This window comes from Piliocolobus tephrosceles, chromosome 8, assembly GCF_002776525.5.
Source record: "Piliocolobus tephrosceles isolate RC106 chromosome 8, ASM277652v3, whole genome shotgun sequence".
In the NCBI taxonomy this organism is placed as follows: domain Eukaryota; kingdom Metazoa; phylum Chordata; class Mammalia; order Primates; family Cercopithecidae; genus Piliocolobus; species Piliocolobus tephrosceles.
This window is the reverse complement of record NC_045441.1, coordinates 128,515,866-128,527,994: the sequence shown is the minus strand read 5'-3', so window position 1 is coordinate 128,527,994 and position 12,129 is coordinate 128,515,866. Positions and strand designations below refer to the sequence as shown.

The window sequence follows — 12,129 nt, the reverse complement described above, 5'->3', positions numbered from 1 at the left end:
ACATAATAATGTGGGAACTGTATAAAGATCCACGGCCAATTTCTAGTCTAGCCCAGGGCAGGAAGAGATCTAAAGCAGTGCACAAGTAAAACCTTGTGTCACTGGGCACGGTGGCTCATGTCTGTAATCCCAGCACTTTGGGTGGCCAAGGCAGGCAGATCACTTGAGGTCAGGAGTTCAAGGCTAGCCTGGCTAACATGATGAAACCCCGTCGCTACTAAAAATATAAAAATTAGCTGGGTGTAGTGGCACATGTCGGTAATATCAGCTACTCAGGAGGCTGAGGTGGGAGAATCACTTGAACCTGGGAATTGGAGGTTGCAGTGAGCTGAGCGCGCCAATGCACTCCAGCCTGGCCCACAGAGCAAGGCTCTCTCTCTGAAAACAAGCAAACAAAAAACCCTTGTGTCTTCATGTGGAATCAAAGTAAAAGCAATGACTACTGCTGCACAGTAACTATTATACTAAGGAGCCGATCTGATCATTTTTACACCTTCCTCAAACTTTCTCACCCACTCTACCAAATTCTCCCACCTACCTTTGTTGTTCCTTTAGAATTCAGCTCAAAATCCACCTATACAAATCCTTTTGTAATTAACCTTTTAAAAAAACATTACTCCCTTACTACATGTTCCCTTGTTCATACATACACTCAGTTTAACCCACTGTATAATTAAACAGTCCAAAATATAGGGTTCATTTTACAAAAGGACTCATCACCATGTCTTAACATGATAATACAGATGCTTTGAAAACATTTAATATGTCTTGATCTATGTAAAACTTTCCAGGCATATATTTATTACATAAGGGAAGAAAGATTACTATGCCAAAGATGGCAATGGGAAAAAACAATTATGACAGTCTGCCTTCCAAATGTGACATCAAGTAATTTCTAAAACAAAGCAGCTTTCCTTTCCTCCAGAAAACGCAAACACAAGGGTGCCATACAGCTCAGAAAAGCTATCCTTCTTAATCTTCTGGTTCATATGGTCCCACAAGTTTATAATCAGAAATAAGTACTAGTATCACCCCCCACCATAATCCCCACGACAAGCCGAACATTTTAAAAATGCAATGCCCATTATAGAAGAAATTTCCAGAACAAGTTCATTCTTGCTGGATAAGATCAAAGATTAATAACGTTTTTAAAACGTTAAAAATCTGGCCCACTTGTCTGTGAAAATCCGTATCACAAGATTATAAAGAATGAGACTGGGAAACAGCCTTGATAGTAGAAGAAAAAGCTTGTAGGATCTTTTGAAGCTAACCAGAATGGTGATGATGAAAATGTGAGAACAGGAATACTAAAGAATCTCCATTCCAAGGGCTCTATTCCATGCCCTGCACCTATCTTCTCTCACTGTATTAATACAAGCAAAAGGTCTTGGCAGCTGGCAGGGATCAATGCCATCATGTTTTGGGGGGTACCTGCTTTAGGAAATCTATCAGCTTATTTCTCTTCTTAAATTTACAAGAGACATCAGAAAAGCCTGAATAGTTACTTTAAGTCCTAAAATGGGTTATAAAGAATTGAAGATACATAGCATAAAAAGTTGCGGCCTGCTAAATTTTTTATGTTGATACTTACTTGCAGAGCTGCAATTCTGATATAGTAACAACTGCACTCTGGATAGCTGGTGCCTTCTATCATCCAGAACTTTCTATATACAAAATTAGAAGTAATGAAAGCTATCTTTTGGCTACCAAGCAATAGCTGAAAAGATTCAAAGAAAAAGTGACTGACTGATTTATCTATTAAAAAGGACAAGTTCTCATGAGCTGGTGATAGTTACAGAAGCCAACTAGAGCCTCCCCAAATCTAAAAAGAAATAAAAAAGAAAAAAAAAAGATGAGGATATCAAAGGACAGAGGTGATAGACAACCCAATGATAAAGGAAGAAGTTAAAATGAAAAACAGATTACCATGAAGGAGACGTGCGCCTTAAAACTAAACAACACAGCAGAAATACCGCATCACAGTGAATATACAACAAATTTACGAAAAGGGTTGCCTCTGGGGAAAGGACTGAGATCGTGAAGGGGACCACAAAAGACTTTATTTGTAATGCTTTATCCACCTCTTCCTAGTTTTTTTTTTTTTTTTTTTTTTTTTTTTTGTGAGACGGTGTCTCACTCTGTCGCCCAGGCTGGAAGTACATCGGCACCATGTCGGCTCACTGCAACCTCCGTCTCCTGGGTTCAAACAATTCTCCTGCCTCAGCCTCCCGGGTGGCTGGGATTACAGGCACCCACCACCATATCCAGCTAATTTTTTAATTTTTAGTAGAGACGGGGTTTCACCACGTTGGCCAGGCCGGTCTTGAACTCCTGACCTCAGATGATCCACCCGCCTTAGCCTCCCAAAGTGCTGGGATTACAGGCGTGAGTCACAATGCCCGGCCGCTTTATCCACTTTTTAAAATTTGACAGAAATATGCAAAATAACATTTGTTCAATCATATAGATGCTTGTTTGACCTCTGTACTTTTTAAAACTTTTTTTCAAATGCAGACACCTATAATCAGTATCATAGAACTTATTAAACATTCAAGTGTAATTATTCATTCCCATTAGATTTTTAGTCAAAAGATGACAGAAGCAAATTATGTCTATAATTGCTAAGAAAAGGAAATAAAGATATAACTAAAGCAACTCAGGAACCTGGGGATACTATGGAAAGGTAAGAATCTATTGCTATAAATAATTACTATACCCTAAAGCACACCAACCAATAAATATATATAAAACACCATGTGCAGGGAAGCATTCCCTCTAACACAGTGGAGTAAATTAAATTGTAATAGGACTTTTTCAAATATTCATACATGGTGTCCAGACTCAGGTGAATCGACTGCTTAGTCCTAGCAACATGCCCTGCAGCTCTGCTCCCGTCCGTAATGCAGACTCACAGCCACTTCCCCTAGCATTTCTATCAGGCCTCTCTTTGATAAGCAGCTTCTCCCACAGCGGGGCACCTTTTACCATTCCCATTGTGGAACCAGTTGGTGAAATCCTGTGGAACCATCGACCCCTGAGGACCAAAGCACTAAAGGAGAGGTGAGAAATTGAGCTAAATGAGGTAATTTCACCCTGGAGGTCTAGATGGACCTCTCTAGAGATCTCCTAGATCTCTCTGTCTCACAGGCTTGTATTTCTGTCCAGTCATTTCTGCTTACTGGCTTGGGTATATATATAGTTCAAACAGCTTTCCTTTCACATGAATACTCTATGGAACAGTAATTTCCAAAGTATGAGATCTGCACAAAAGATGACTTTAAGTGTTACATGATTTTGCCAACATAACGTTTAAATACCACTCACTTAGAAAATTATTAATCACAAGTCAAGAAAAAAAGTTCCCATTTTGCAACAGTACTTGTTTAATAAATTTAACAACTTCTAATTTTTAGCACAGGAACCCTAAGTGACAAGAGTCTAGTTAACAAAACACAATAATTACTATACTTTAGGGTATAGTAATTATTTTGTTTTCATTGTATTTATTTTTATGGTGGTATAAACTTTCATTTTAAAATTAACTTAACATTTTTAGAAAGTGAGTTGACATAAAGGAAAACATTAAATAAATAGAAAACAGTAAAAAATAAGAAAGGCAAGGCCAGGCATGGTGGCTCATGCCTGTAATCCCAGCACTTTGGGAGGCCAAAGCAGGTATATCACTTGAGGTCAGGGGTTTGAGACCAGCCTGGCCAACATGGCAAAACCTCATCTCTACTAAACATACAAAAATTGGCAGGGCGTAACAGTGCACACCTGTAATCTCAGCTACTCAGGAAGCTAAGGTAATCACCTGAACCCGAGAGGCGGAGGCTGCAGTGAGCAAAGATCAGGCTGTTGCAGTGAGCCAAGATCAGGCTGTTGCAGTGAGCCAAGATCAGGCTACTGCACTTCATGCCTGGGTGACAAGAGACTCTGTCTCAAAAAAAAAAAAAATAAATAATAATAATAATAAAGGCAATAAGTGTGACAAACATTTGGGAAACATTTATCTAGAAGAGGGTTTCTCAAACTTTTAATGTGTATCAGAATCACCTGGAAGGTTTCTAAAAACATAGATTACTGGGGCCTATTCCCAGAATTTCTGACTCAGTAGGAGGATCCAAGAATTTGCATTTCTAACAATACAAGGTGATGCTGCGGTGATGTTGATTTGCTGGCACTTTGAGAATAACTAAACTAGAACAGTGACCAACAAGCTTTTTGTTAAAGAGTCAAATGGTAAATGTTTCAGGTTTGCAGGCCATATGACTCTGTTGCAACCATTCAACTCTGTTGTCATAAGCCAAAGCAGCCACAGACAATATGTATATGAATCAGCACGGCTGTGTTCCAATAAAACTTTATTTACCAAAAGCAGGAGGCCATAGTGCCAGTCCCTGATCTAAAACATACCCTCAAGTAACTTTAACTATTAGTTAAACTATTAGTTAAAAGTTACTTTAAGAGAAGAGTCAACCGTTTAAACAAATAGCAGGGCAGAATACAGAAAAGAACAGCCAGGTAATTACTATAGATACTATCCAATAATTATCAGTTAACTCTTTAAGAAAAAACTGGGGTCTGCAGAAATCTAAGGTATTAAGAAGATTAAAAACAAAAACCATTTACCATATTCAGGAGACAAGATTCAGCAAGGGCAGCTGGTTAAATTCCTTTCATGTTGAGTCAAGTAAGTCAAACATCAGTTGTACATGGTTCACAACTACATTGGAACATATGGGTCAATACTGAGTGCTTTTTGGAAAAGAAGTTTCAAAGATTCTTTTCTATGCTAATAGCAAAATATGACATTTATTCCGTTGAATGGACTTCATGTTACTTTCTGACGGCTTTGACTTCTGACGGCTAAGACTTCTCCTAAGTTATTTAGTTCAAACAAAAACATGGAGCTGCAGATGATTTGTTTTTACAAATTACTTTTCTCTATATCCTCAATAATCTTGCAAAACTGATCTATTTTGGCCCTGCCTCCCAATATCTACTCTAGCTGCTGCTAGTGCATGAGAACCTAAACAAAAAGGAAACAGAACAGCTTTTCTGCAAGTTCTGAATTCACAAGATGCCAGTCAGAAACTTACCCTCATTTACTCCCTCACTCTTTTTCCAGCAAGATGTTCCAACGTCCTTCATCTTCTTCTAGTTTCTTAGTAGACTGATTAGTAGTTATGTCAACTGCTTGTTTCCTCAAGAACTCTACATACTAACAGCAGCAGGCTTTAAGGATTCAGTCCTTTTCAAGCACTTTTCTGGAACTCCATCTTTGGGGAGTACCTGCCTCCTTTAACTAGTCTTGCCCACTTACTGACCTTTAGTTTTAAACCATCTGCCTGTCTTCCCAATCCTCCTGCTTGCTGAACTCACAGCAACTTTAAGCTTCAATGCGTTGTATGAACCACCTGTTACTGAAGATTACCTGATTCACTAAACCTGACCTTGATCCATGACACCTCATGGCCACTGAATTCCTATTGCCCATCTTGAACATGTAGAACACTACCGTCTATCCTTATATGACAACATCCAACCTAAACGAAAATAAAGAATTTACTTGCTCCTTATAGAACTGATGCAGAAATAGACAAAATGATTTTTCTTTGTTTTGCTTATATTTACCTGAAGTAAAAGAATGTCTCAGAAGCATATGCTTACTTGAGGAGAGCTAAACAACTGTAGAGAATCCAGGAACGATGCAATGTTATATGAAGTGATACTTTTATTGTTTTCTGGGCTGCTGTGTAGATAGAAATATTATTCAGAGTTCAAAATGCAAAATGAGGAAAACTTTTATTTTTTCATTGATTCACTATGCAGGTGCTTTCAGTGTTTTGGATATACCTGAAACTCTGATAAAGTTAAACAGTTAACTGAAACTCACAGAAACTACTGTTTAATCCTATAGAATTCCTTATATTAAAGAATTTACAAGCTCTAGACTAAGAAACATCCTGTTATTTCAAAAATGTCTGCTTATACATTAAAGGCTCCGCCTCCTTCACTTAAAATGAACAATCCAAGTGGAATAAAAGAATGGCTTATAACTGACCAAAAAATGAATATGGTTCATTATGTTAATGAGAAAAAATTAAGAGAAAATGTTTTCAATGTTGATGAAAAGTCAAGGAACACAGATTACAGTACAGATGATTTTATAAATAAAATCCATTAAAGAACGCACTACTTCAAACTTTGGTTCAGTAATTTTGCAGAAAGGCACAAATGTCATACTATCCTACAGATTATATGGGTATGTATTACTAATCTTACATTAGCAACAGGTAAATGGCTTTCCTAACTGTATTTTCCTGGGTATGAGGATGAGTGTGAGTACCCTTTCAGTTTTATATCCCACAAACTATAACTACTGTACAACTGATCAGCAAAAACATTATGATTAATATATTAAATGAGGAAGTATATCCTACAATTTAGAAAGATTAACATTTAAAATAGTTAAAATTATTCAAAGTTTTAACTTGCCCAAAACAGTCCCTAACCATAAGGGACAACTAATGATGCTATAAAATTCTATCTAACGTTCCTAGTCTACTTGTTGTTTTGGAGGGCAGGCTCCCATTTCTGGCCTATTTTAATCTTTCAAAGGTGGTCTCTGCTCCCATTTAAAGGTAAAAGCAATTAAGAGATACAGAACCCTCAGAATTACCTTCTGTAACTTACCTAATTTCTAAGCTTAAAATGTAATCTAGGCTGGGAGTGGTGGATCACCTGAGGTCAGGAGTTCGAGACCAGCCTGGCCAACGTGGAGAAACCCCGTCTCTACTAAAAATACAAAAATTAGCCAGGCGTGGTGGTGGCCACCTGTAATCCCAGCTACTCGGGAGGCTGAGGCAGGAGAATCACTCGAACCCTGGAGGTGGAGGTTGCAGCAGTGAGCTGAGATTGTGCCACTGCATTTCAGCCTGGGCGACAGAGACCCTGTCTCAAAAAAAAAAAAACCAAAAAAACAAACAAACAAAAAAATGTAATCTAAATCCACGGCCTCAATTTTATTTAATTCTTATTGCATGCATCTTCCTAGACTTTGCTGGGATCAAGACCAGAGACTTATGACCAAACCATATTCTTTGGCAAAGGGGCTTTAGCTAAGGAACATCCTTGCAATTAATCCAACTAAGCAAAAATGATCCTAATCTGTGTGAGGGGACTGGGTTCTTCCAACCGTCACACAGACAATTCTCAAACTGTTTCTTGGATTTTCCTGTGCACCTCCTTCCTGCTTTCAAATAGAATGAATATGTTTAGGGAAAACAAATTATCCCTCTCCCCTCTGCTAATACTAACAACTAAAACAGAAAGATATTTATAAAATGTAATGAAGCATAAATAAGATAAAATAAGATACCAGTAATTACTATCTACTTACAGCTCCTCCTTTCTAAAAAAACTTAAAATATATTTATTTTTCAACATTTCTGAGTATAACATAGGAAATTATTTGGTTTCCCATATAACAAATTACAGATTTAACTTGAGGCAAAAAAGGTTAAGTAAGTGACTTACCCAAGGTTACAATTAGAGGTACAGCTGGGGCTAGAAACCAGGTCTCCTGAGTCTCAGCCCAGTGCTCTTTTCCTTAGCCCATGATGCCTTATCAGAAAAATCCAAATACAGTCAGACCCCCAGTTATATGGGTATGAGTTACACTGATTCACATATACAAACTTTATATAGTGTGACCAATGTTTCAACTCACGCGGTACCCTGCTTCCATTTATGCAGTATGCCAGGCATCGGCACGATTTTCAGTGGCACACAGGCGGTTGCCACCACCAGGGCCCTAGGCAAAATTGCAAAGAAGGCAGAGTTTGTCTTTGGCCCTCCCACTTCCCTTATGCATTCCTCTCCCACCTCCTGGCAGTCCCCCTGCCCAGCCTCCCGGCACCATCATGCTGCCCTCATATCGTCTAAAGCCCCCAACTTCCACCACTCACCCAGGAATGCCCTTTCTTATAGTGCCCAGTGATCCAAAATTACCTCTCCAATTCTCTGCTAACAAAATTCCTACTCCTAAGGATTCCAGTGAAGTTTCGGTAATCTAAATGATTAACTGCTTTATGTAATTCAAGTTAAGGTATATTTAACAGACTTAAATCTCCAATGAATTTTAAAAGGAACTAATTAAAAATTGCTGGGAAGGGGAAGGGGAAGAAACCTTGAGGGAGTGAGGAGGTAATGTTTTCCCAAAGCCCCAGGACTCTGTGCCACTTCAGATTCCTTCACAGACAGGACACTAAGGGCTGAGGGGGTCACCGCCACCTTGAACCCCACTACCAAAAAAGAGAGTAGCTGCTTTATAGTCTCTGGAATTTTTTTTTAAAAAAAGGACAGAGTTGCCTTAAATACCCTCCTACCTACCTTTTCCATCTCTCTCCCACCTCCTGGATCCCCATTTCCACCTCTTAGTGCCAAAGACACCCAACAGCGTTCCCATAAGCTGTTTGTGTGTCCAATACAAGGCTTCCCATTAAATGGTTTCAAATTACATGGTGTTATTCAGGGGACGTTTCCATGTTCCCCTATCCCTGGGTAACTTGAAGTTGACTGTATGCTAAAAAAGAACAATCCTAATTATTAAAAGTCCTGAATCATAAAATGATATATATAAACTCATTAAATGGTAAGAAAAAAAAAAGTTCTGATTCTTACTTTGCATATATAGGATTTTGATATCTAAAAAAAACTCCACTCAATTATTTTTCCTTGAAAGTAGAATACTTTTTACTTCTGACCCAATACAATAGTGAAAATCCAGTCATTTCAGCTAAACAATACTGTGGACTCGTAAATATGAGTTCAATCATAAATCCTCTAAGTCTGAAGGTCAAAAAAAAAAAAAATTCCAGTAACAGACACATAAAAAAATACACAAAGCGGATTTTAAGAAATCCATGTTTCTGCTGACTACACACACAGAAATATATATATTTAAATTTAGCTTTGCAATACTAGACGGGCTGCCTAATTCAGAAACTTATCAGGAGATGGTTTACCTTGATCCATCTACCCTCCCAGTAAAACTAAGAAATCCAATCCATGAACAAGATCCCAAAAATGGTATCCATCAAGGATTAAAAGGATCATGTAAAGCAAGTCTTAAATAATTTCTTTAATTTTATTACACAGATTAGTTATTCTGTTAGCTAGGATCCAATGAAGCCCGTTCCCAATACCCTCTCTCATGTTGGAAAAGGAGGAACGTTAAGACATGCTGCAGTGATAAAACAACCATTCTTATCTAAACGTGAGAAATGGTAACAGTTAAAAGTTTCTCCAGTGGCATTTTAACTTAATGTTAACTTTCCATACAAAACTAATTTCCTTCCCAATCCTTCCTCTCTACACAACAAGTAGGTTTGCCATCTACACCTATTTGTCCATATGTTCTACAAAGAAAAGTTCCCAATATGGGTTTTTATTAAAACTGAAAATGTGAACACTGAAAAGCCACTCACTCTATGCGCTGCTGAAAGATTTGAATGCAATGAAGTTTTTAAAATCTACTCATATTTTGCTGTAAAGCACTCATGTAAACCAAAAGAGTAACTTAAAAACTAAATTTAAGATGTGCCTTTTCTCTTAAATCAATACACTTAAATAACCTGTCAAGAAAAAAAGCATTTCCTAAGTGGCTAAGAAACTATCTGCCTCAACAAACAACACATAAAAACTACCAAAGATTTTGCTGTGTTAAGAAAGTAATGAACTAGACCTTTCCTACATATTTAAATGGATTTAAGTTGAATTTGAGAGTACATTACTAATTATCATCACCAAAAAAGCAACAGCATTTCATCATTTTATTTAGAAATTCTCTTTATGACAAAGAATAATCCAGCAATTAAGGGCTCTCTATACAGAATCTAAACTAAGCGCCTGAAAGGATCTTTGTTCTCCTCAATTCTACTTCACTGGGTACCAAATTTTCAAAATCGTTCTATTTGGGGCACATGCAAGATTTGTCAATATTTACTGAACAAAGCCTCTATTAAATTGTCTAACAAAATGGAGGTCTCTCGGAAAAACAGGCCATAACATGTTCCTTCTCACAAAATGGGGCCAAACACACCCACTTAAGAAACCATGGTTTGGGTCAGATTTTCCATAAAAATGGTTGTTTCTGTGGGGCTCGAGGGTGCATCTCTGGGACTGGGTTAGTAATAAAGGTTTCCTCCTGACCCAGGAAGAGGAGGAGGGGGAAGCTTCTCTCTAGGTACTCTGGAGGACGGCGGCGAGGGATGATCCCAAAGCTCTGGGTTAAGGAATCAGATCGGGGGTGGAGGCCTTAGCCGTCCGCAGGTACCTAACCAGCGACAAAACTGGCCCCCCACTACGCAAGAGAGACGCGGGCTCTCCCATCCCAGCCAAGTCAACGTTAAAAGCACAAACTCTCCTTTCTGCCTCCAGGCCCCGCCTCACCCCATTGGCAGTAGTTCCCGCCAATCCGCATGGTCACCGCCCCCCATGCCCGCCTGCCAAGCCCTGATTGGATGGGACGGGGGCCGGGGACCTCGTGTTACCAATCTGGGAGCCCCTTACTCAGCCACACGCGCGCGCCCAGGTGCGCCCTCGGAACCCCTTCCATTCGCCGTCCCCGTCCCCTCCCCCACCCCCGGGGCCCTGGCAGAGACTTACCGTCCCGGGAGGTGCCCATCAACTGGTCCAGCATCGCGCGCATCTGGGCCTGCGCCGACATGGCGGCGGCGTAGCGGGCGGACGGGCGGGGGTGGGGCGCAGACCGAGCCCTTTTGGGCGGGGGAAGAAGGGGAAGGGATGGGGGAAGGTGCGCTGCTGTCTCAGTGGCCGCCGCCGCCCCGAGGCGTGCGGAAAGGGAGCCGGAAGGGTTGCGAGAGAGTCCGGACTGCGCTCCTCACGACGACGTGTACGTGGAAGACGACAGCCCCCGACAGCGACCCTCTGCCCTCACTCTCCGTCCGGTTCTTGGGACAGAAGCGACACAGGCCAAACGAGCTCTCGCCTTCAACACCGCCACCCGCCAGAAGCCGTCAACCCCCCCTTCAAGCTCTGACGCTGCTCGCCGCCACCGTCGCCACGACGGGAGCGCGCACGCTCCTCGCGCTTAGTCGTTTCCCGCGGGGTCTCCACCAACTGGCATCCAGCTGTATCGCTCCGCCCGCTCCTCCCGAGTGGAGTTCCACCCTAACGGCTCTGGGCGCGTGCACGCGCGCTCCTCCCGCTCCTTTACCCTGGATCTCGCGATATTCTGGTTCCTTAACTGACTGTCCAAGCCGGATCCGCCCCGAGGCGCCAAACCTTAGGCTCCCTCCGGGCTGTAGGGCTGGCGGCTAAGACTGCGCGGCCCGCGGTGATGGCGATTCAGACCCAAATTAGCAAAATGCGCTAGAGGCTTAGCCTGGGCAGAAAGTAAGTAGAGACCATGCCCATTGCAGACCCGACTGCGGTCAGCCTCCTTGGCGTCTGAGGTGGGCGTGCTCGGGCCGAACGCCCGCCCCGAGTGGCGTGGACGCGTCCTGGTTCTCGTGCGCCTTTGCCGGCCGGGAGCAGCTCTGTCTCGCCGCCGCCGCCGCCGGGGCCGCGTTCCTTCCGTTGCGTGGGGCTTTAAGGCTCCTCGGCTGGAAAGTGTCAACTTCAGGAGAAAGCATCCGAAAGTAGTACCCTAGGGAACAGGCGCGCCGACCCATTCGGATTCATCGTTACCTACAAGGTCGCTAGCGGCTTAGTCTGAATGTGAAACCATCAAAACTCAGCGTATTCTGACCTGGGGAGGCGATCTCGTGGAGCAGGGAGCCAGCGGCGCTGACCGCGGGGAAGCCTGGGTTCTGAAGCCCGGCCCGTGACTGACTGGGGCCTTGGCTTTAGTTCTACCCCTCGTAGGATTCGTGGAGGTGGTCACACGTCTCCTATGGCTTGGCTGTGAGAACAAACTGGAATAAAATACTTAGCCCAGAGCCTTTCCCTGGTGTTTCTAAAATCTGTTTTAGTGAAATATTTATTCCTTGCCGGGCGCGGTGGCTTACGCCTGTAATCCCAGCACTTTGGGAGGCCAAGGGAGGCGGATTGCCTGAGGTCAGGAGTTCAAGATCAGCCTGGCCAACGTGGTGAAACCCT

General features: G+C 41.8%; 1 protein-coding gene across 9 annotated transcripts in view; it reads right to left on the bottom strand.

Annotated features, from left to right (window-relative positions):
• The window catches only part of LOC111521552 (putative RNA-binding protein Luc7-like 2), a 65,835-nt gene extending 54,733 nt beyond the window's left edge, over positions 1 to 11,102 (bottom strand). For 2 of the 9 annotated variants that reach the window (XM_026456381.1, XM_026456386.1), the window contains exons 1-2: positions 10,675 to 10,812; positions 7,543 to 7,819 (exon numbers count right to left, since the gene is read on the bottom strand). Coding sequence is in view for 1 of the 9 variants with exons in the window: in XM_026456378.2 (XP_026312163.1) it covers positions 10,675 to 10,735 (61 nt within the window). In the remaining 8 variants the exon portion in view is untranslated. Of the gene's footprint in view, positions 1 to 4,632; positions 5,756 to 7,542; positions 7,820 to 10,674 lie in introns of those variants that run through there. The other 7 variants (XM_026456382.1, XM_026456387.1, XM_026456379.1 and 4 more) reach the window with 6 other exon arrangements.
• Positions 11,103 to 12,129: the final 1,027 nt, after the last annotated feature.